This window comes from Pholcus phalangioides, unplaced genomic scaffold, assembly GCF_987345545.1.
Source record: "Pholcus phalangioides strain wild (caught in Gottingen) unplaced genomic scaffold, Ppha-v1.0 ptg000020l_1, whole genome shotgun sequence".
NCBI lineage: Eukaryota > Metazoa > Arthropoda > Arachnida > Araneae > Pholcidae > Pholcus > Pholcus phalangioides.
The window spans coordinates 5,080,608-5,106,015 of NW_028301613.1; the positions used below are offsets into that span (position 1 = coordinate 5,080,608).

General features: G+C 40.6%; 2 protein-coding genes across 3 annotated transcripts; one reads left to right on the plus strand and one right to left on the minus strand.

Moving 5' to 3' along the window:
- Window positions 1–4,952: 4,952 nt before the first annotated feature.
- Window positions 4,953–16,119, plus strand: LOC149070816 (mitotic checkpoint serine/threonine-protein kinase BUB1-like). Of its 2 annotated transcripts, none has more exons than XM_089248557.1 (3): window positions 4,953–5,035; window positions 10,312–10,410; window positions 11,916–16,119. In XM_089248557.1, exon 3 carries the CDS (start codon window positions 12,021–12,023, stop codon window positions 15,987–15,989), a length of 3,969 nt encoding a protein of 1,322 aa, XP_089104683.1. In that variant the 5' UTR covers window positions 4,953–5,035; window positions 10,312–10,410; window positions 11,916–12,020; the 3' UTR covers window positions 15,990–16,119. The 2 variants fall into 2 exon arrangements, with proteins under 2 accessions (XP_089104683.1, XP_089104682.1); XM_089248556.1 differs by lacking the exon at window positions 4,953–5,035 and adding an exon at window positions 5,224–5,374.
- An 8,016-nt stretch (window positions 16,120–24,135) lies between these two features.
- Window positions 24,136–25,253, minus strand: AlkB (alpha-ketoglutarate-dependent dioxygenase AlkB). The gene has a single exon (XM_089248718.1). The coding sequence runs from the start codon at window positions 25,225–25,227 to the stop codon at window positions 24,274–24,276; it is 954 nt and encodes a 317-aa protein (XP_089104844.1). The 5' UTR covers window positions 25,228–25,253; the 3' UTR covers window positions 24,136–24,273.
- Between the last annotated feature and the right edge of the window lie 155 nt (window positions 25,254–25,408).

The window sequence follows — 25,408 nt, forward strand, 5'->3', positions numbered from 1 at the left end:
CCTTAGGAGCAGGTTTCCTGTGCCGCGCGCAACGTGATTCGCTCAGCGCGACACGCCGTCCACTCACCAATAAGAAAAGCAGCATGACTGTTTTCGTACAGAGCGCAATACGCCTGACGACAGCGCATTACATCGGGCGTGATTGGCCGACTGCTTCTGGAGGACGCTTCTGAAATGCGTCGTGCGCCGCGGTTTTGCCGATATTCTCTTCACTCTTGTGTGTTTTCTTTCCCTTCCCTTCAAACCGGAGCATGCAGACGACAGAGTAGCTGATGCCAAAGCCATATATTTTATATAGTAGCCCTGATCATATGCGTCTCGCTAGGAAAACACAAACGCGTAGCGTGATTATGTAACGCGTTTCTGTCGGCGCGAAATAGTCTAATTCGGTTCACGCTGCGCAACAAACATATTCCTCGGAAAACCCAGCTTTAAAGCTAAAGAGGATTTATTGCAAGATTGGAAAATGAAGTTCGGAAGGAGAGTACACGTGCTTCCGTGGGAAAATCGCAACACCAACCCCTCGCAGTTGGAGAGAGTGCTTTACCATTGAGCTACGGAGGACTGGTACTTTCTTTCCTTAGGCCGGGATTGAACTATGAAAGTTTTATTAAAGTCCTTTTGTAAAATTCAGGTCATGCGTTGAACCAAAATGAACCTTCTTGAGAAGAATATCTACTGTACCAATAACGGATTAAAATTTTAATTGTAATTATAAAAATATCAATTGTTGAACATCTGCTGGTCGCCAGTAAAAATGTTTGTGCCAATTAACAGGTGCCAGATGCCAACAGTAATTCAAAGCAACCTGATGCGCATATGCTTCCAGACATGATTTACTTACAGAGCAGGTTTTTAACGCCGCGTGCAACGTGAATCGTCCAGATTCTGCTGTAAATACTTGTACGGGGCCTTAGAAAACCAGTATGATGCATTTTCCCACAGAGCGCAATGCCAGAGCATCTCACGCCAGTGCTTTACGCCGGGCGTGATTAGTCGACTGCTTCTAGAATTCTACAGAAGTCAAATGCATTGTGCACCTAGTGTTCCACACATTTCTTCATTTTTCTTTTCTGTTTTCTTTCCCATGGCCCCCAAATGCTAGTACCGGGCCCCCTAGGCCAGTATTTTTCGCTTGGCCCGAACCCCCCCCCCAACCCCTCGGAAATTATGTGCACCCCTAGCCTGAGAAAAATGTGCATTTTTGCAGGCAAAAAAACGAAACCACTTTCGGAAAGAAAAATATCTATTATATATATATATATATATATATATATATATATATATATATATATATATATATATATATATATATATATATATATATATATACGTATATATATATATATATATAATATTCCCCCACACACAAAGGAGAAAATCTAGCACACACTAAAGAGTTTGTATATACAATAAATACAACGACAATCGATAATAACAATGATTTTTTTTTCAAATTTTATGTGGAATAAGGTAATAATAATATAAAAATGGGGCTATTATTTAACTTTCAAAAGTTGGATCTTGTTTCAACATCTAGGCCCTTTAAGAAAAAATTAACTTAGTACACTTATGGAACATCTTAAACGAAGAAGAATGTTGCCTTTCTTTTTTTTTACAACAAATGCAACCCAAGATATCACCATCGTTCGGTTAAAAGTTGTGGGTACTGTACCTACAAGTGTATTGTTAAAAATAAAAGGCAATAAAAAAATATATGATGCTAAGTTCACGATATTCGTCGATACATATTTGTGTTTTCCTATGAGGTATATCTGAAAAAAAAATCGAAAAAAACCACCACGGGCCGCCCCCCCCCCATTCCTGTCCCTTCAGCCGGGTTTTCCTAAAAGTAGAATTTTAGCGTCGGGTGCAGCGCGAAAACGCTGATTGGTTAAAAATCTGAAATTCAGGTTTTTTGACCAATCAACGTTTTCACGCTGCGCGCACCATAGAAAACCTGCTCCTAGGAAAACCCGGCTTTCCCTTCAAACCGGAGCATGCAGACGACAGAACAGCTGATGCTCCACGCGAGGAAAACAGAAACGCTCTGAAGCGTGATAAAGTTACAAGTTTCTGCTGACGCGAAATGGTCCTATTCCGTTAACAAGGCGCAAAAAAATTGCTCCAGGGAGTAGGTTTTGTTGCTCCGCATAGGATAATTTCGCATCCGCGGAAACGTGTAAAGGCCGGTACACACCACTATGACGTGACGTGTCAGGTCAGATGGCGTGGGATCATATCAGACATTGTACGGTGTGGGCACTGGTCTGAGGTGTATTAAGGCCGAAACACTACGATGACGAATTTGTGAAATCTTATTCGTGGAAATTCTGTGACGCCCAAATTATGTGAAGTAGAATTTCCACGAATCAGAATTTATTCTCTGGCTGTAGCCATCTCAGCCTTTATACCATCAGTCGAAATGAAGCCGATGTCTGTGTTGGTCGTGATATCTACTACTGTACCATCGTTTTGAGAACTTACAACTATTTTGACATTTAGGAAGAAATAACTGCATTAATCGTTACAATAAAGTGTTCGAGAAGAACGTGGATGCATCCCATACAGGGCCGCCTTTACCATACAAGGGTGCCCCGGTGCGAAAATAATAGCTGGGCCATTTAGCCCCAATTTTTTTTTTTTTTTTCATCTGTGACATAGGAATCGAAAATTCATAAAATGAAAATCATCAAAATTCGAAATGAATGCAAGGAGAAAAAATTTTCAGAATTGGTGAAAATATAGAATTATAGAAATATAGTGAAACCTCTCTCTACAACGTTACTCGATACAACAATAAATTGCTCTACAACGATTTTTTTTTTCAAGGCTTGCTCAGAAATGTTTATACTCGAATGTTAAACTACTGCCTCTCGATATAACGATAATCCCTCAACAGCGATATTTTCTCTAGGTCCGCAGAATACCGTTACATCGAGGTTACACTGTAATTCCAGAACTGATGAAAATTCAAGAATTGATGGAAAATTCAGAATTCCGGAATTGAAGAAAACTCAAAATTGCAGAATTTATGGAAAATTCAGAAATCAGAAAATTCAGAATGCCTGAACTGATGAAAATTCAGAATTCCGAATTGATGAAAATTCAGAATTCGGGAATTGAAGAAAATTCAGATTTCCGAAATATATGGTGGAAATTCATGACAATGCAGATTTTTAGAATTTATGAAAGAAATTATTGCTACTGTAAATGCGGGGCCCGGTGAGAAACGCACCTGTCCCACACCCTGAAGGGTGGCTCTGATTCATGGGCGGAGATGATACGGGGGGGGGGGGAGCCCCCCCCCCCGCATCAAAGGTGAAGTCGACTGATCTAATGCATATACGTATAGATGAATCGACAACAGCATCATCTTGTCCCTTCCCCCAGCAATAATGGCCGTGCCCCCCCCCCCTTCAGACTTCCAAGTCTATTCCGCCTATGCTCTGATTCCCATAAATGCAGATCGGCAGCTATCTGGTGAGCCAACACCTATAGCAGAAAGCCTCCGCGCGATGCTTTAACATCACTGAAGCCATTGAATATAGCAGTACGACGTATTTATTTTATTTTATCGCACAACCCAGTAGGCAGATTGCACTTGCACTGGTAAGATAGAAAACTGGAAACATAAAAGAACATAAATCAAATAGAAAAACACTTCATAAAAGGAGTAAAGTTAAAATCGTCCAAGGAAGAGACGAATCCAGCATAGGGGGCAGAAAGGAGGTCATGAGGCAGGTTGTTCCACAGTCTAGCTGAACGGCATCTGAAGCCATAGAAGTAGCGGTCGCCTCTGGCCACAGGAATTTTCAATTGAAGACCGTGTCTGCGGAGGTTAGGTAGTCTCTCCAAGATTTCGAAAAAAGGGCTATCGGAAGGTAAATATACCATATTATGAACCAGTTTATATCACATAAGTAGGTCAGATCGAGCCCTCCTCCACTCCAAGGCCTCTGCACGGTTTGCCATAAACGTCATTCAGACTACCAAGCAAGTTTGCCACATTTTGAAACACATCATCCTATTTCGTTTCTTCTTATTTTGGCGTAGAATCTTCCTGATTGGCTCACAAATACCGCATAGTGATTGGATGTGGGGCATAGAAATCGCCAATTCTGAGCCCGATCATTTCTTTTCCTCACAACTATGATACTGGCACGAGCAGAGAATTTTTTCCCCTGAATATTCCGAGGGAAAATGGACTACTTACTGACGTCACAAGCAGACTGCGGAGACCTTCTATCTCTAGGACAGTGGTTCTCAACCTTTTCAAGAACGCGGCCCGGTTTCATTCATTTTTGTGAGTCGGTCAAACACACGAACAACGGAAAATGAATAAGGAAAAATGAAACGACTAATCACTCGCGGCCCCGTATGAATGATATCAGGGCCCTGTACTGGGCCGCGGCCCGGCGGTTGTGAAACACTGCTCTAGGAGGTGCTGATTTGAGTCCTCCAGGAGCAGTCGGCCGATGTAAAGTGCTGGCATGTTGCGCTCTGTAGGAAAACAGTCGTACCGCTTTTTCCATTGGTGATTGGACGGAGTGTCATGGTGGGCGACTGACGTTACACACGGCGCAGAAAACCTACTCCTAGGAGGAGAGGCTTTAGCCAACGCCTTCTTAAGCACTTCTAGCTAAAGATGGCGCTGCTTTAGCTCAATGGTAATGCTGACGACAATGTTTATTGGAGAAGCGTCATTGGCTAGAGCAACGTTTTAGGCATCTTGTTATTGGCTGTTCGGAGTCTCTTTCTTTTCGAAGTAAAAAAAAAAAAATGTACACGCAACTATGTGAATTTATTTCGAGGAAAAAATACATAATAAATTCAGCGGAAAATATATTATTATAAAGCGAAGAAAGCGTATCACACATGGGAAATTTTTTTTGTGATTCAGATATTTAGGCTGAATAAAGAAGAAAATTCTATAAAACTAAGACCTCTTCAACAAAATCAGGGAAAAATGGAGGGCGGAAGAAACTTTCGGCTAAGCCTTTTCCCAAAAGCATTTATTTCTTGTACCAAAGAGGTATTTCTGCTTTAGAAATCATATTTTTTTTAGTTTTTAAAAAAAAAACAACCAATCACCATGGTTTCGATAAAATTTAAATATCATGTAAAGGAAATAATGATTATTGCAATGACAACCCCCCTTCCCCCTTTTGACCTTTGGAATTAACCGCTACTAGGTGGCGCGCGTGTCAGTAACCGCGTTGGTTTGAATTTTCTTAGTGGTATTGTATCGAACGACTGTCAATTTAGATCAGATTTTATTTGGCGTTCAAGTCAAGCTAATTAATTAACCCCAGTAGTTAGTTAATTTAAAATTTGCAGATAGTACTAGTTGTTGTTGTTGTTTTTAAATAAGGTAATTGATTATTTTGATAATTATTTAATAAGTTATATCTCGATAGCGTCGATGTCATGCGGCTTTTTTATTGTTGGTATATCCATTTTTTTCTCGTCTGCTCGTTGCTTGAATTTGATTTTCCTTAAATATTTACTTCTGATTCATGCAGATGGGAAAACAACTTTGATCAAAGAAATTGATCAAGTTTCTTTGAAATAGGTTATTTTTCGTGTTTACGTCCAATCAGTGTGAAATGGCTGAGTATTCAGTGTAAACATTTGAAGTTTCTCGGTTTATTTTTATTTACATTTTATAGATTTTGTATTAATGGTGTACATGTTGTATTATCTTGGTATTGCTATAAAGAACTTTTATAATCTGGTGTGTACAGTGCCCTCCCGCCAATACCCTTGCATCCCATGGCCACTGCCAGGGAGGGGCTGATATGGGAAATATGGTCAGGGCAGTCTTAACAGTATGCAGCTGTGGTGGTCATAGTGACAGACTCGCATTGCGTGGACGTGGGTTCGAACCCTACCAGCGCCACAATTAAAATTCGTCCAGTGGTGGTCGGCTGAAGCTAGTTTATTGTGCTTGCCAACTTTGAGGTGTGAATGTGATTGGATCTTCCCGTTTAAAAGTCTTGCCATGCAGAGCAACAGGCCTACAACGGTGTAATTACTCAATCATTACAGTTCACTCGTACATAGTTGGAAAATTTGATGGCAGCATTACACATAATGCATTATACAGAAACTTCACTGAAGGTTCGTAACACTTACACGCACATTCCAACATGTACCAATTCGTTAGTTCCACACAGGAATATGAACGAGGTTGATGTGTGGTTTAGTAGTATATATATAACAAGAATTATATTGTATGCCCATACTAAGTTGGCCCTTGACGTGCGAAGGGAGTTTTTATTTTCTGAGGAGGGGGAAAAACTCACTAAAAATAGCATAAAAGATGCCAACGGAAAATACTAATCTGCTCCTTTTTTACTGAAAGAAGATAAATGGAATTGTCCATCGTGACATTTCATGATGTAGCCAGAAGCCAACTCAGCGTGGGTGTACAATACATAGAAACAAACTTCACATTAGGTGTGAAGGGTGGTAATTCAAATCCCGCCCGCATCACTAGTTTTTTTCTCTTTTACTTTCATCTTTGATTTTTTGGATTTTTTTGTTTTGTTTTGTTTTCACTTGTATTCAAAGTCAACATATAAAGTGTTGAGTTATCCCTCGAAGGGTTGCCTCAGCTTACATGTCCCACCCCCAGGGCAGGACTGACAGTGCTCCATCCCTGTAGTCTGGAACGATTCCCGTTATGTTTTGTTTTCCCTGTTAGAAATTCAATATAGGTACCTCCCAAAGTTTGTGGGGGTCATGGCATGAATCAACAGTTCATTAATATTTAATGATATATTCGGCAGTGAAGGGTCATGATTATTGTATGTCTTATTGCGTGAAGTGACAGACCAGTGAGTGAGCCATAATAAAATAAAACTGAAATCACATCGCCCTAATTATAGTACAGATGTGATGATTATTTGTTTTATTTATTTTCAAAAGGTATGGCAAACCCATGTATATAAATTAAGCCCAGGACTTAATCAAATCTGCCGTACATAGAATAAACGCTTGGTGTTGTCTCTATAAAAGATCTGGCAAGGAGCGTGATGTCACTGCAAGTCTTCTGCCATATATCAAATAAACGCCCTGCTTTGTATACTTATCCTCTGTGAATTTTCTATGTGTGGTTACTAAATTGGAATCTGTGGACAATATAAAATTTTTGGAATTTATATTAGTGTATCGTTAACAAAAACGGTAACTATGTCCTTGAAAAGTCAAGAGAGATTATTTTTTACTTTTTTTTTGTGGGAAGAAAGTTTGGCATCTAGATCTTCAGTTTATCAAGCCCTACTATAAGCAGATAGCAAATATTGTGAAATCAATAAAGAAAGTTAAATAATGAAATTTTTTTTCAAACCATAGTTCCCCAAACTTTTTGTTCCATCGCCCCCAAACTCAAGCCAACCTGAAGCTTCTACACCCCACAGATCTTCCTATCACCCCATTTGGGAAACATTGGTTTAGACCAGCGGTTCTCAGCCGGTGCTCCGTGTGCACTTCTCAGGGGCTCCGCTGTGACTCAAGGAAAATAAAATAAGTAAATTTGACAAGATAAATGAAAAAATGAGACCTACGGGCTTCTGTCATAAAAATTATATATAATAAGGGCTTCTCGAGTCAAATAGGGCTCTGATATAAAATTATGTACTGACGAGTCAAAAAGGTTGAGAACCGCTGGTTTAGACCAGTGATTCCCAACGTTGGTGTCCTCCCCCCATATGACAACTTTTAGTCCAGGTCATGAGAGGTTTTAAAAGTTATGAAGATTTTAGAAACCTTTAGACTAAAAAATTATTTAAAATTAGATAAATTTTCAGAAACAAATTCAAAGCAAAGTGCAAAAGTCGATTGACAAAGGAAACTATTCTTCTTTTTTTTTTTACATTTATGTAACATTTCTTTGCAAGTTATGCAATGCAACCCCATGCTGGTTTCATTTTCTTGTTTTTTAAACTGATATTGTAGGCTACATACTTCAATATTCCCCCATCATCTTGATGGGAAGAGAGATGGGGACAGAGAGTATTCTCCAGTTATTTATAATAGTAGTCTCTCCAGAGAGTGTTCTCAAGAGTATTTGTAATAACGTGTATTATAATAAATAATCTCTATAAACAACTTGAACAATTTTTATTTTCGATAAGAATATTCTCTAGTAATTTATAATAGTCCTTTGAGAGAATATTCTCTGTCCCCATCTCTCTTCCCGTCAAGAAGATGGGGGAATATTGAAGTTTGTAGCCCACAATATCAGAGTTTAAAAAACAAGAAAATGAAACCAACATGGCTGAATTGCCTAACTTTCAAAGAAATACGAGTGATACAGAATTTTTTTTAGTGTGTATGCATGTTGAAGAAAATTAGTTGTGTATCTTTCTTAGAAGGAAGATTATTATATAAGAATAGCTTCCTTCATCAGTCAACTTTGGTTTAATTTTTTGTTTTTAACTTATTTCTGAAAATTTATCTAATTTTGAAATTATTTTCAAAGGTTTTAATCTTAAGGCTTCTAAAATCTTCATAATGAAACTTCTAAAACATCTCGTCATGACCAAGAGAATATTCTCGAACTAAAAGCTGTCATTATGAGGTGATTATGTCAAAAATTATTTTGTTTTAAATGTTTCAGGCAATGAAAACAGATTTTTATTTCATAATATAAGCAAAATTTGTAAAACAAATTTCATTATTTAAAAGAAAAATGAATATTCTCGATTATACTCTAATTTTTACATTCAGGAAAATATTCTCGCCTTATCTTTAGATAACTCATCTTTTAACATGGAAAAAGTAGTCGAAAACATTATTTATAACTTTATCTTGAGTAAAATATGCTTGACTCCTAAGAAATTGGGCTCGCGCTTAAATAGTTTTTGTCATGCCCTGGTGAAATGAATCTGTAAATCAAACGATAATTTTCTGGTGTGGAAAATGTTGAATGTGTTATTTCTGGTTATAATGGGAATCTCCTGATTTCTGGATCCTGAAAGGTGACACTTCTGTAAGTATCAGAAACCAGGTGGTTCCCAATTTTAGTCTTCGTTTATCCACAGTTTCCCTCGTCCCTAAAGTCATATACTGACAAGTTCCTTGCCTTAGCTCAGCGGTTCTACATTTGAGGCTATATAGTCCCCTTGTGGTCTTTGGATATTCTAGGCCACAGTGGCCTCTAAATTTGGTTCACCAAATCAAGTGGAAGGAGAGCCATTTCAAATAGTGAAGACTTTTCTTTCTTTTAAACTGAACACAACTCCGGTTTATCGCTACGGGCGATATTTTATGGGTACTACCGAGGGAGTTGTGGTGGAAATGTGAGTGTGTCTGTGTACCTAACAGTCTGAGGCCGGTATTACACTATAAAAGTTTGGTAAAAGTCCTTTTATAAAACTTGAAAAATGCAGCCAATAAAGTCACCAATTGCATTTTCTAGAATGTAACCAATAACCTTATTGGTTAGATTTTTCAAGTTTTATAAAAGGGATTTTATCAAACTTTTACAGTGTAATACCGGCCTGAGTGTGTGTGTGTAGTGTTGTCTGGATTTTTTAGTGCTGCCAACTATAATATATATATATATATCGGACATGAGTGTAGTGATTGAATATTTGCACCGTCGTAGGCCTGTTGACATTCACGCCTTGAATGGGAAACCACAGAAAACCAACTTCATTCGACCACCGCTGTGGCGACGATGGAGTACAGTAAAGGGACTACAGAAGAGCTGTGAAGAAAATTTATGGTGGGAAGAGAAATAAAGCTTTCAAGTGAAATATATGGTGTGTGGAACAGTGTTCAGTGTTGTAGGGACATAGGTGCTGATGACAATATAATAGTCACTGTAATGACCTGTTGTCAAGTTGGTCTAGAATTATGGTAAAAATTCATTGATATCTTGCGTTCCATGAAGGTGATCAATGGCGTTCATAGATTTTTATTCTATTTAGAAGTTTTGGTTTGAGCATTCGTGTCTCATGCATGCTCCAACTGGGAAGGGGGTGAACAAGGTACGTGTATCTTGTTCACCCCGAATAGTTTATGAAAAGAAGTTATGAAAAAGACTTGTCCCATTTTCATGTGTCCTATTCAATTAAACTGGAGGTATGGTAATCATATTTGCTCTTCGATTTCTTTCTGATATAGTCATCAATCGGTTATTGTCATAAGGAATTCCAGTGAGTCCCAGTGTAATCACTGTGTACAGACATGTTTTCCTCTTCTATAAGCTTGAAGAAGAAACGCCAAATTAGCACACAGACTTGTTATTGAAAGTCTACTGTGATTGAATTAAAGTACATTGATTGCATTCCATTATAGGCTGCTGTATATGCTGCTTGTGTGGCTGGAAAAGATGATGTCAAAGTGAATGATTGCCATAAAGAATTTCAAGCTTTCAAGGCATGTTTTACTATGAATGTAAGTTGTTTTTTCACATACTGTGATTTATTTCCATTTGAAAAGAGTCTGAATATATCCAGACACCTTTATCTGGGTATTACTTTTTTTTGTTTGAGAGCTGGATATTGTCATTGTATGTTATTTGCCATGTAACTTAAGTTTATTGTGACTTGAGCTTTCGTTGAAACTCCTCGTGAATGCTTGACGTTACGGTAGAGATGCCATGCAATGGAACCAAGAAAATGTCAATTATATCTCGAGGCAAGTGGGCCCCTCTCTTCCCAATCTAGGCTTTCACATTATAAGAACAGTAATAGACTGCTGTGAGTGAGTTGCAGTGTCTAAGGCAGGGCTTGAAGAATCAGAAAAATATTTAGGTGCCGGCAAAATTTCCTTTTTAGTGAAGCATGATTTTTCCTTCATGGAAAAGTCTTACGTAATGTTTTTTTTTTTTAGTTTTCAGCCCCGTTTTAGTTTTCAGTATATGCGCCATATTGTGGTAGCGTTGGGAGTTCTAGCACCCGCTTGACAACTTTTTTCCCTTTTAGGGAAGAAAATAGGGAGCAAGAATCACCCCTTTTCTGTTTTGGGGGACACTTGGGGAGTGTAACCTCCTTTCCTATAATACTTTGTGATGCGAATTGAACCGGCCAACCTATGACCGCTGACTACATCTGAAAAGTGGGATTGAAGTGCTGGTCCATTTAAACTGGTTTTGGGGGGGAAATCCTCAAATGGGCCATTCAAGTATTACGTCAGCAATTTTTCGCTTAGGTGACCCGTGGCACAGTTCCAGAGCATTTAGGTGGCCCACGGCACATTTTCAGATCACTCAAGTAGGCCCGTTTCTCATTTTTCAGATCATACAAGTAGGCCTGTAGCACATGCACAGATCACTTAAGCGATCTGTGGCACATTTAGAAATCCCTTGAGTGACCGTTTGCGCAGTTTTAGAGCACTTAAGCGACCCCCCCAGTGCGGCTCTACATCACTCAAGTTACTTAAGTGGCATAATTACGGATCACTTGAATGATGTGTGGCACAGTTCGAGAGTACTTAAGCGGCCCAAACACATTTCTAGATCACTTGAAAGATCCACAAAACATTTACAGTTCGCTGAAGTGGCTCTCTAGGAGACTTATCAATAGGGAGATTGTTAGTTCAGGTGCCTACAAACAACAGTTCAGGATGCCATTAAGAATATTTCATATTTTTATAAAGGGTGGTTGATGATGTAAGCATGATCCAAACCACCCTCCCCTTGTCAGCAAATCAGAAGCCCTGTTCTCCCATCAATGCTGACGTAGTACTTGAATCACCTGAAAGCAAGTTTTAAATCCCATTTCTCCCATGTAAAACGATTCTAATTCAGCCTAAAATTGCATGTAGGCAATTTCTAATTAGCCCTCATTCATAGAAATTGACAATGGTACGACAAAAAACAAATTGAAATTTGTTTTTTTTTTTTTTTTAATATGCTGTAAAATCTTTTATCGCAGTAACTTTTTCTTGTTCTATTCCAGCTGAAAAAGATGAAGTTAAAGTAACGAGATTGTCGAATCTGCATCACCTGGAGGACCACTTCTTACAGTTCTCAACTAAACGATCGTCAAAATAAAGTGTGAAGAATGGATGCTTCCTCGAGTGAGTGGGAACTGAGTAAAGAGAACATTCAGCCGATAAAACAAGGTAGAAAAGTAGACTTGCTCAGAACTGCTCTTGCTGTTCATCCAGATGACAAGTTTCTCGAGAAAAGGCGGCTCTTTGAGCAGGAGTTGAGATCGTATGCCGGAGACGATCCTTTAAGTGTGTGGTGTGAGTACATAGTATGGGTCGAACAAACATATCCGAAAGGTGGACGGGAAGGAAACATTTATAAACTCGTTCAACAATGTCTGTCTGTCCTGAAAGACGAGGAAAAATATTATAATGACGAGCGTTTTGTAAGCATCTGGCTCAAATTCGCAAGCATGTCCGCAAAACCAGGCGAGATCTTCAATAACATGTACACACGTCAAATAGGTTGCCAAACGGCAAGATTCTACATCACCTGGGCTTGGGAGATGGAGCAGCTTGGTGATTTGAAGCGTGCCGATGAAATCCTCATGGAGGGCATCAAAAGAAATGCCCAGCCTTTAGATCTGCTCAAGTCTACACATCAGCAATTTGAAGTGCGGTTGTGTAAGTCATTTGCATCCGAACCAGAGAAGAGATCCGCTCTAGATTCTGATGCTCAGCATAGGTCGGCGTTCACACTATTGAAGACGCAGAAGAAAAACAAAGCTCCGGTCTCTAGAGTTGGCGATTTCACACAACAAGCTGGCCAAGACAAAATGAAAGTCGCTCAGCAGATCGCGCCGAAGCCAGTTGGGAAAGGAATTCCTTTCAAGATATACAGCTCTGAAAACAACCAAGTATCTTCTCTTCCTGTGCAGAACAACCGAATGCCTACATTTGCGCTCAATTCTGAAGGCAGTAAGGAAAACGAAAAGAAACCGGGTAAATGGACCAAAGCAAAAGTCCCTCAAGCCATTAGTCGTGTTCCAAAAGGACCAGATTTTGTTTTCCACCAAGACCGGACACCTACTCCAGGTTCAGTTAAGAAGCCAGCAGAAGTTCCTAATGCTCTTGCTGTAAGAAAGCAGGTGACGACACCTCCTATTGCTCTGTTCGAGCCTCCAGATCCTAAAAAACGACCCATGTACAATAAAATCAAAGTATATGGAGGAGCGGAGGAATACAGTTTCGAGGAAATAAAAGCAGTTGCTTGGTTCAAACAGCAGAAAAAGCGGGAGAAGGAACAGCAACGCTTGCGAGAAAATGAAGAACTGAAAAAACAGATACAAGACCTAAAGGATAAAATCATGTTTCTGGAGAAAATGGCGCTTTTCAATGCTCATCAGGAAGTAGAACAATCGTCTGATACTGCAGTGCCAAATTCTGTAACAACCAATCATCAGGTTCAAACATGCCCGCCTGATTTCAATGCATTGGCAATGAATCACGATTTTATGTCCAGATCTAAAAATATGCTAGAAATGATGCTTGGTGTCGACAGGTCAAATAATGCATGTGTTATGAACTCTGCAAAGCGCTTCGTCCAAAACACTGAGCCAGCTTCTCAGAAGTCCTTCAATGAAGTCTGTAACTCTCCAACTGTGTCTGACACCATAGCCAACATGGTGCAAGAACTATACAATGGCACACTAACTCTAAAATCAAATGATTCTTGTAATCAACCTTCTCCAAATTTATCTGAAGGAAGGCATAATTATTTCGGAGTCGATGACCAGAATCCTGCTCTGTCAAAATCAGGTCCCAGACTTTCCCTTACTTCCGGAAGCGAGAAAGATAGATCCACGCCCTCCGCATTCAGTTATCCTGAACCGGGGCCTCTATCCAACATCAGCAACCCTCCTATGCCTGTTCAAATTACAGAAGTAGATGAGAATGTGCCGAGCAACGATCCCCCAGTGTCAATACCGTTTCCTATATACAGAGACGAGAGCCACATCGACAGGGAGAACATCAGGAATGCCAACTGGAAGCAGATGCCCTTGGACTGGGAGCATCACGAGGTGGAAACAGAAAACATGTCCAAGAAAGAGAACATAGCTCCTCTCGATCGACAGAAAGAGATCGCATCCGTAAAAAGGAAGATTTCTGGAATTCTTCAGCCATCGACAAATGTACATTACGTTCCATTGGAAGAGCAGCAGAAGATGATGGAAAAGGAAGAGGAGGAGGAAGATGACGAATGCCTAGCCATGCTGTTGCCTGATACAGATAATTTCACCATAGTGCCCCCTCTGAATGCAGAAATGTTTGCAGCTGCAGCTCAGTTCGCCTCCACACCATGTGTGAGAGGATTTGAGGAAAACAAGAGGGACGTAGATAATAGCGGTAAGGGAAACATAAGTTCTTCATTGATGCCACCACCAAGACAGATATCGGAAAGTTCTACAATCTTAGACAGTCTTCGAGATGCAGTCAAGATATCTGATTTACAAAAGGTTCACACCATAGTCAAGAGAATAGTAGATGATGAACGTGGTGTGGAAAACTATGTCAATCTGTATGACGGTCTTAAAGCTTGTTATGCTTCCGCCGAATGTGCGGAAATAAGAATTGTGATCGGGCAAGTCACTGATGCTATCGAAGTGAGCATGGGGAAGATGAAGGATTGCAGTGCCGGAAATGTAAATTTCAACACGTTCCGTGCTGCACATCTGAGTACGATATTTGAAACCAGCAGGGAAGGTTCGACTAAATCATCGTCTTCGTCCTGCAGTTCCCTGGAGGCTAATAGGTCCAAACACGGAATGTATTTCTCTCAGAATCATCCATGGTCTGTCATGAAAACATCAATCACCGATTCCACTGCAAACTCTACCTCAAAGTCTCTTGCAAATGCTGCTCTGTCTGTGAGTAATCACAGTATTGTGAAACATGGCGTCTCGAACTCGATTTCTTTCAATTTGTTACATAAAGTGCCTCCGGAGAAAGAGTACTGTCCGGACATAGATCCATTTGATCCTAAACTTACTTCTGCCCTTCTGAAATCTCTCCATGTACCGATATCGCAGAAGGAAAACTTCCACACCAACAGCGGTAGCTTGGGAAATATAAAGGCTGGCATGGAACTGAGCATAGGGAGCATGCGCTGCGTCATCGAAAACCAACATGCAGAAGGTGCGTACGCAAAGGTATATTCTGCTCGTCCAGTCAGAAGCCACATGTTTGACGCTAACCAGAGTGTTTTGCCTTATAATCGCCTGGCTATAAAAGTATGCAAGCAGGCCAACGAATGGGAGTTTTACATCTGCTCACAGGTGAACGACAGGTTGAAGGATAGAAAGAACAGCATTGACATAATTGATTCTGTCATCCAGATAAAAGAGGCTGTGTCGTACAGGAATAACTTGCTGCTAGTCAGTGACATGTACGAACTGGGCACCCTGCTGGACATCATAAACGCTTTCAAGAAGAACGATTCAGGTAAAAGCACTGCGATCCCTGAAATACTCGCTATGTATTTCACCTTGGAGATGCTGCAGATCGTTTCCACCATACACGAATGTGGCATAATCCACGCTGACATCAAACCCGACAACTTTATCTTGAACGAAATCTCAGTGGAAACGATCACTCCAGACACATTGCTTGGAAAGACCAGGAGCCTGAGATTGATTGATTTTGGCCGTGGCATAGATCTCACACTATTCAACCCCGGAATCACTTTCAACCAGATCATAACCACGAGTGGGTTCCAGTGTCCCGAAATGAAAGAAGGCAAGCCCTGGGTCTTCCAGCCCGATTGGTATGGCGTGGCCGCCTCTGTCCACGTCATGCTGTTTGCCGACTACATGTCCATACAGAAGAACAGGGACGGGAAGTGGGAGCCGAAGAAGCAGTTCAAGCGGTACTGGCAGCTGGACGTATGGCAGCCATTGTTCGACAACTTGTTGAACATCCCGTCATCGTACAGCGTTCCAGATTTTAAACCTACCATGAGGGTCATCTCGACGCGATTGCAGAAGAATATGAGGGACTTAAAGAAGTGCCTAAGGCAAGCACAGCACTACGGACAGAAGTAGCGGCAGTTGCAGCAGAATCACAACCTCTTAATGTAAAAAAAGTCAATTAGTTTTAGAGTATCTTTGAACAAATTTTTTTTCGTCATCAGTGTACATCGTTTTTTTTTTTTTTAATCTTTTATTGTTATGACATTTACCTCAACCAATACAAGCACGAATATAATCAAGGGGGTGTTCGTAGAATAGTGGCAAACCCCATTCCCGTTCCTCTCTGAGAAAGGAAATTGATGGAGATTTCCTCTCCTGTGCCACCAACAGTTGGTGCTTGCTGAACAGTAACTCAGACCAAAACACAATTTTTTTTACGTAGGTTCGTAATACAATCAGACTTGACTTCTCGAAGGTTGAAGTGGCATTTTTTTTTCTCCTGCCAAGTTTTTGAGAATCTTCTCATTCTTGCCATACGATTGAGATTACCTTTCTATGGCACCAACAGTTGAGTCACGGCATTAAATAAGAAAAGGCGAATGTGCAAATATATATTTTTTCCTTTGTACAGACAGAAGATAATTGTCTTCGTTCTCTTAATAAAGCCTATGGGACATCGATGGCATGAGCTCCTAACAGTATACACGCCTATGTAAATCTGTAATGGATCGGTTTCAGCATTTTTGCTGCTGGTCTCGTATTAGTGTTTTTTTTTGCCAACTTTGGCTGGTGTGGCAATGAAAAGAGATTTCCTGGCTGTGGAGCTGTAGTCTAGCTAAGTTGATGCACTTGTGTGTGAGGGGGGGAGCGGGTAAGGGGATCGGCAGTTGGAGTTGTTATACCTGATCTTCTTTTCAAATAACGACAGGCACCGAGGAGGAGCTGTGCTATCTCCTGACTCTGCCTGATACCATGACCTAAAACTATCTTATCATGTCGTTGCTACACTGTGATAGTATTATAAAACCAACTATTTCCGCTGCCGCGATAACGGACCGTACCACAGAAGTGGAGGGCAGTTATACATTGGTACAAAAACTTGTGTGTGGGGAACAATTTTTGTTGCTTGCTGAGAGTGTGTTGATCTCAAGTAATATTGGGTGATAAGGTGCATAGTTCTCAAACTTCTGGTTCCATCACCCCCTTCTTTAGAAAATTGTTCTTCTCTTTGCCCCCCAATGCAAGTCCACCCATAGTATCCTATATTAAATCCAAAGCTTCTACTGCCCCCTCCAGGGGTGATAATGCCCACTTTGGGAAACACTGGTTTAAAAGATCAGCTTTGCTGTTGGTAAAGAAGAAAAATGCTACTTTTTATATAATCCATATAAATTACCCTTTGGATGGAGTTACCCTTGACAGAGGATGGTTACAGATAAACAGACATGACCACTGACCGCCCAGAGAATTTCCTGTCAGGAAGATTTTTCAGACTGATTTCTGGATTACAATCGGGGTGGAATTTTCCTCTGGAACTCAATCTTCATTCCTATCTGTTCCGCAAGTGCTGGATTAATTTAAGATTGGGACTATTCTCGCTCCATATCACAATAATATGCTTTCTTACTAAAGTCATCGTAACCCTGGTAGCAACTATTTTTTTTTTCTTTTTGGCGCAGTGTAGAATTATCTTAATAGAGGCAATTGTTGGTTCTGTAAGTACTGTTGCAGTGTAAGAATGACATGTTTGCCCGCTGCATTCTTCCAATTGCCTTATCGTCACTTGTTCTCAATAAAAAAAATCAAAATCTTGGCTCCATCTATCGTGAGCCAAACCGTTAGATCATATATTGTATCCGTGGCTTATACCACTCGCCTGGTCTGTTCTAGTTTTTCCGCCAGAGTGTGTTCAGTGTATTTTCGCTAAGTGGATTGTCCACTTAGAGAAAATACTTGCTCAGAATATGCCAATGTCGTAAGAACAACAAACAAGACCAAAACGTCTTTAACCAGAACTACTAGCTGGTTTCATTTATGTAGGTGGCAAATAATTATTCGCAATTAGTGTGCATCATTTTACTTGATAGTCATTTTCGGGTGATGCCATTATTCTACGAACTCCACCTTTGATTATTGTGATACCTGTAGATACTTTGAAAAATATGAAAGTGCTGGCATTATTTTCTTTTAGCACAATTATTTTCAAACTTTTTAGGCCACTGAACACGAATATTTTAACTGGTCTCGTAAACAAACCAAATACAGACTTGTCCCTCGGTTTCCCCATTGAGCACAGTTTGGGCACCCGAAAGACTGTTTCATTGTAAGGAAACTTAGGAAGTTCTTGTCATTTTTTTTATCATTGGGAGCAACAGTATTTACTGCAGATTTCGCATGTAATTAGTCCTGAAGTGTCTGCATCTAATACTATAATAATGTAAATCCTCTATTGGCATCCAGCATCAGTCGCCGTGCCTCCAGATGTGCAATGCCCTTGCAATGAAAGCTAGGAGAGTGGTTATGGATATACAAAGCAGTCCGTAAGTGCATGAGTTGAGTCTGCCTCGTTTATATAAGACTTCTTGCGTAGGTGGTCTTATAGGGGAATACGAGAAGTGATAATCTGTGGGCGCCAAGGTCTAGATGGATTTTTCAGATCCTTCCATTCCCTGGACAACCACCTAAATGGGAAATCCTTTGCAAAGGAGGCAGATCTGCACCCAGGCACTCAGATTTCTTTGGGACTGCTGGACGTTTAACAGGTTTAGTGTTCAGCTGGAGAAATGCACACTGGAGGTTCAACGCATTGAGTATACAGCCAAAGACATGTTGGCAAAAAGCACTGGTGGTTTAATGCATTGAGTGTTTATCTGGAGACATTTTAAAACTTCCAGCACATTTTGCCAATCTGGCTTCCCCCCCCCCCTCCCCAACACATTAAATTTCCAGTGCTTTATTTCAACATGTCTCCAGCTGAACATTTAACACATTGAACTTCCGGGGTTTTTGTCAACATGTCTCCAGCTGGGCATCCAACATATTAGGAGAATGTACTGGAATTTCAACATGTTGAGTGTTCAGCTAGAAATATATTGGCAAAGAAGCCTTGGATACCAATTGGGGATTAATTTGAGGACTAAAGAGATGTGATATATTCGCTGCATAACATTTTGTTTCTGATTATCAGAGATGGCAAGAACACTTCTGGTAGCTTTATGTACCTTGAACAGTGATATTGCTTGACATCAAGAATACCAGATATTGCAGCGACAAGTGTGTGGAGATGATCACAATGAACGACGTAGTGAAGTGGCGAGATTATCACTGAAATATATCCGGAGCTATGTCTCACTTGGTGGTCATTAATCAGTGCTGGAATCTTAATAGTGATCTTGCATATAAATTTGTAATGCAGTTGATAAGTCGAGCGTTTTGGCTGGCCTGAAGTTTAAAATTGGTGCCTACTTCATTTTTTTTTTTTTTTTTTGTGTGTTAACGTTTTGCCTTATTTTATTTTATTATTTTAATAGTCTTTTTGTTTTGATATTTGTGATTGGACGCTTATCTGAGGTTTGTCTTACGATTTCAAGCTTTGTTTTAATATGTAACAGCTTCATTATGTTATTTCGGCTATTGTATCATTTTGATTTTTTTTTTGCTTTAGATATACATTAAATGATTTCGTGCAACACGCAGTTGTTCAATTATAATTTCGTTCAGGCCTTCATTTTGTATTCAGAAGGACTTCAGAAATTTTAGGTGCCAGGTGGGGGTTGAAAAAGTTTTCCCCAAATTTGTCAATGCGGAGAACATGAAATTTTAAATTGTAAAAAAAGTTGAAGAAAAAGAATATACTTGACTCTCTCCCCCTAAGAAATTTGCCTGATGCATAATTTTTTGTTTGACTTGTCAAGCATTCAGTGTTGAGCAGTGTTATTCGATTGCTGGTAGGAGTTTCCTATTGGTCTGATGAAGCATAGACATCTTCAACTTTGAATTGAATGTAAGCAGGCTTTTTCACCAGCCATTGAAACCAAGGCAGGCATCTTCAGCTGTTAATAAACCGAGGCAGGAATCTTCATCTTCCAGTGAAACCGAGACAGGCGTCTTCAGCTGCTAATGAAATAAAGGCAAACATCCTCAGCTGCAAAAATAGCGGAGGCAGGCAAGTATCAGGGCTATGTGTCGGGAGAGGTGATTGTGTTTGTTTTAGATAGTCCCAATGGGGACTCATAAGGGGACAAAAGTTTCCCCTTATTATTTTTTGATCTGCTCCTGGAGCAATTGCTTTCATGTATGAGGCTTCAATTAAGCGAGTCTAGGTTTAAATCTTGTACATTCACCCCAAAGCAGAAGGCTTTGCATTGTTCTGCAACGAGCTCATAGCTGACTGAAAGTGGTTTGCAGTAAAAATTCCTTTAGTGTGTTTTCTATGTGGAAGATTTTTTTTTCCTTCAAACTTTTCCGAAAATTGTTCCGTAGCAGCACTGATTGTTCTGTAATGTATGTTGTAGTTTTCTGCATATTCTGCTTTGGGGGAAGATATTTCCTGAAGTGTTAAGATAAAGTTTTGGCTGTAAAAAAGAGAGAATCCTGTATGCGACAGTCACAATGAAGTGACCGTATGAAAAAGTCATTTCTTATGTTGTCACTTCACTTTCACTGATTTCTTGCCTGTCACCTTTTGTTACCAGAACTTATCGTAAAAAAATATATCGCATCAATAAATAGCTGCCGAGGTAAAAAAAAAATAATTTCATCCTCCAAACCACAAGATGAGATTTGGCTTCATCGTGTCCTCATCATGTGTGATGATTCTATCCTTTTAACCCTTACAACGGTGATTCCGAGTTATCTCGTCTAACTTGATCTGCGGTATTTTGAGGGGATATTTGTAGGGAAAATCATCAGCTCAATATGGAATGAATAAAAATATATTTGAAAAATAGGTGGCCATTTCTAGGGGTTTACAGATTTCCATTGTCGCAGTTATAATGCAGATCAGGAAAATTTAAAAATCTGTTAAAAGTGATTGATCATGGAGAATCGTTCATCAGTGGCAGAGCTTCCACATTTGGTTTCTACTTTTAGAAGAGAAAAAACACTCTAGCATGGAGTGACTTGATGAGATGTAGTCAAGTCTCATCTTAATGCTTGGAGGATTATATTACAGCTTTTCCCAAAATGTGTTAGGCAGAAAAGGGTTCTTAACCTTTTGAATTTCACCGACCCTTTTTATCAATAATATGCTGCAGATAAGATGGAAAATGAGTCTACTGCACCCCCCCCCCCCACAATAGATTTTTTTGTGGAGAATTCATTGCCAGAAAAAATTAACTCCGTACGATTGACCAATATGACATTCCACCGCTAGGAAGATTCGTGACAAGCAATTCATTGACAAGGTAATAGTGAAAAAATAGGTGAGTATATATATAAAAGAGCAAGTGAGTCGCTCAGTCTCTGGTGACACACTTTCGTCTGAATTTTCCTAGTTTTTTTTTTTTCAACAGAATGTTCACACAATGTATATTATAATGTAAAATTTTTTTTTCTTAACCTAGCTCGCAGACCCAGCGGTTTTGTTCCAGGTTTTTGAACTAGAGCGTTTTTTTCTACAATGTGCATGCATATAAATCCTGCATTACTTATACTTTAAAAGTTGGGGAATTTAGCCATGTTGGTTTCATTTTCTTGCTTTAAAACTGTGGTCTACAAACGTCCATATCCCCATCTTTATGGGAACAGAATATTCTCTCGGACTACACTATTATAAATTACTAGAGAATATTCTTATCGAAAATAATTATATATATATTCTCAAGTTATTTATAGACTAGGGGGACTTCCCTTCACAACATATCTTGTTTATTTCGTCCCACTTCATCAGCGTGCTACGAAAAGTGACGTGTGAAAGCACCACTTCCTGAAGAAGCGAATTTTACAATAATAAGCAACAAAAAACAAGATTCATCAAGTACCCCCAGAAAACTTCCCCATGGGGGTCCCCAGATTCAATTCGCTGAGTTTTAGTGGGGCATCAGACTGGATATATCTCGGGCTACCGATGTGTTGCGAATTTTACAGTGTTAAAAAACAAAAATCCAATGAGATACATCCAGGGGGGCCCCGAATTAGAACCTGACCTGGGAGCTTGTTGGACACCCCCCTATGAGTGGCCACGAAAATTTTTCATTTTTATCAATTTTACAACGAATAAAATACAGGACCCACATCCAGTAGCGGGGATACAATTAGCAGACTGGCTTTATCTCGGGCTTCTGCTGTTGCAAATTCTACAACAGAAAAGAAAGATTCATCCAGGGCCCCCAAAATGAAGCCTGTAAACGTGGGGTCCCTGACTTGGAAACTTGTCGGTCATCCACCGCTGCGAATACCGTGAAAAATTTTCATTTGTATTTGTTTTACCAATGAATAAAATCCAGGCCCCCAGCCAATTACCCGGGGCCCCAGACTGGCTTTATCTCGGGCTTCCGCTGTTGCAAATTCTACAACAGAAAAGAACGGGATTCATCCAGGGCCCCAAAATGGAAGCTTGTCTGTCATCTCCCACTGCGAGTGCCATGAAAAATTTTCATTTGTATTCGTTTTTTAACTCCAAACGTCGCCAAATCCAAGCCCACCCATGCAGCTACCCGTGACCGAATACGTAAATTTTATGGGGGCCCCAGACTGGATATATCTTGGGCTTCCGCTATCGCAAATTTTTCAACGTTAAAGCAGAAAGAAAACAATGAGATCGATCAAGGGCCCCTGGAAATGAAAATTTTTAACTTCCCCATGAAGGTATACGTGCAATCCACTCGGGTACCCCGACCCGGACATTGGGAGCACTGGTGTTATATATATATTATACATACCTCTCGGCATGACCCCCCACAAGGGCAGGGCTGTAATGATTCTTATCACTTTTTGATTTTTCACACTATAAATTAACCACAGAGGGACCCCTGAGAAGCTGGTTTGGCAGCTCTCCATCTAAATTCCAGCCTAGAGGCCCTGATATGGGAGCCTCTTGGTACATGCACATAACATGGTCCCAATATATGCTAGAGTTAAATTTGACCCGAAATCGTAACCGACTTAATAACACAAAAACGTTACATAAAATCGTTACTAATTTCGGTTGCTTAGAAACGCCCTTTTCGAGTTTGTGATTTTATATTATAGAGTAGATAGATTTATTATAATACATGTTATACAAATATTCTTGTGAGAATGTCTAGAAGGACTTCTATAACTGACAAATATTCTGATCAAGGAGAATATTCTCTGGAAGGATTATTAATAACTTGAGAATAATTATTTTTGATAAGAATAAGCCCCAAGTAATTTATAAAAGTAGTCCTTCCAGAGAATATTCTCGAAAATTTTAAATCTCTATTGGAGACATTGGCAGAAAGCATTTGAGGTTCAACATGTTGAGTGTACAGCTACACACATTGGCAACAGAGCCTTCTTAATGCATGGTCTCCTCATGATAATGTCATCTTAAGATTTTTTGATTGAAATGCAAATTTGTAAGTAATTGTTTTTAGTCAGGTAGAGGGGGGGGGGGCGTCACTGTGGTGGTTGAGAGGTCATAGTGACAGACTTGCATAGCGAGGATCTGGGTTCGAACGTCACCACAGTGGCGGTCGGCTGAAATTAGTTTCCTGTGGTTCCCAACTTTGAGGTGCAAATGCGAGCCGATCTCCCCATTAAAAAGTCTCGCCACAGAGAACAACAGGCCTACAACAATAAATCATTCAATCATTACATTTCACTCATAGTTAGAAAAACTGGTGGTAGATGACAGCACTACACATAACATGCATTACACAGAAACAAATTTCACGTCAGATTTCACTATACGTACACGCACATTCCAACATGTACCAATTCGTTAGAGGTTCTGCAGAGGAATATGGGCGAGGTGCATATCTGGTTTAGTAGGTAGGGGGGGGGGGTCCCATGGCTCTGACTAACAAAAGTGCTAGAGGTTCAATGTACAGCTAGAGATAACTGGCAAAAGTACTAAGGGCTCAACATGTTTAGCTGCAGGCAGGGCCGTAACTAGATACTTGGTCACGCGGGGCAATAGCACATTTTGACGTCCCCTTGTAATGTTGGAGGTTTCAGAGAAATTTACATCCCCTCAGGTGTCTATAGCACCTGGGGCACGAGACCTGCCTGCTTACCCCCTCGCCCCCCCCCCCCAGTTACGGCCCTGGCTGAAGGCATGTTTGCAGAAAATACTGGAGGTTCAATGCCGAGGACAAATAAAAATTTATTTATAAATATTTTGCGCTGTGACATAATCAGGCTGCCTACAAAGTTGACTTCAAAAACTATCGATAATGTTGAATCTCTTTCATTGGCAAATACTTGAGTAGATCACACACATTCATGGGCGTCAAAGACACTTGGCTGCATTTTTTAGAACTTGCCTGACAGTTATGTTGACGCGCGAAGTCTTCAAATAGTCCGCGAACGGCTGCCACGACCCGCCGCAGGGTTTCGCCAAGCCGTCCATCACATCGCTGTCTTTGACCATGCGGGGCACGCCGTGGTACACCAGACGGCTCTCGCCGGACATCACGGTGATGTCCCCGCTCCTGATCATCAGCGGCAGCGGCCTCACCTGTTTGGTCTCGCCGCCGAGCAGGAAGACGGCCGACTGACCGAAGCTGAAGGAGATCAGCGGCGCGTCGACGTCCAGCTCCGAGTTATCGACGTGTCCGCCGAGCATCGAATGCATGCTGTAGTAGTTGACTATCGCAGCCTCGGGATTGAAAGGGTCGAAGCCGAGACTCGAGGCGACGCATCTGGACAGCAGCTTCAGACACCCGGGGAATTCACACTTCCGGTCGTCCGTGTACACTTTCGTCTTCCAGTTGTGGTGGTAGCCGAAGGTCGCCCAGCGCAGCTGCCTCAGCCTCTCGTTGTCCTCCTTCCGGACGTCCGGAGACCATATGACGTCGACGTCGTCGTGGAAGTTGTCCAGGTTCGTGATGGACGGCTTCCTCGAGTACTCTTCCAGGCACTTGCGGATCCATGTCTTCTGCCCGTCGACGGTGAAGGGATTGCGTATGAAGTAGAACCCTTTCTTGCCCGTGACCGTGTATATCGCCCACTCCTTCTCTGGCAGGAGTCCCAGTTCCTGCAGCAGCACCGAATGACCTCTGTCGTCTGCCGCGTTATTGAAATCCCGACGGACGCGCTCGACTTCCGGATGAGTCGTCTCGACGTCCGACGAACATTTCGAGAAATCGAGGACGCTACTAAAATCCGGAGGAGGCTTCTTCCTCTTAAAATACTTGAACTCCGCCTTGAAGGGATTGTCCTCTACCTCGTGCTGCTGCTCCATGTTGTTTGTAAACACAGTGATTAGTAGGTTAGTGTTAATAACTTTTGGAATATAATGTTTTAAAAAAAAAAAAAAAAGAGAGACACAGCCGACTCGATGTCATGAGTTGAGTCGGCTGTGGTCTAATTTAGTGGAGCAATTATTTTTTTCATATAAAAACTTAATGCATTATGAATTATTA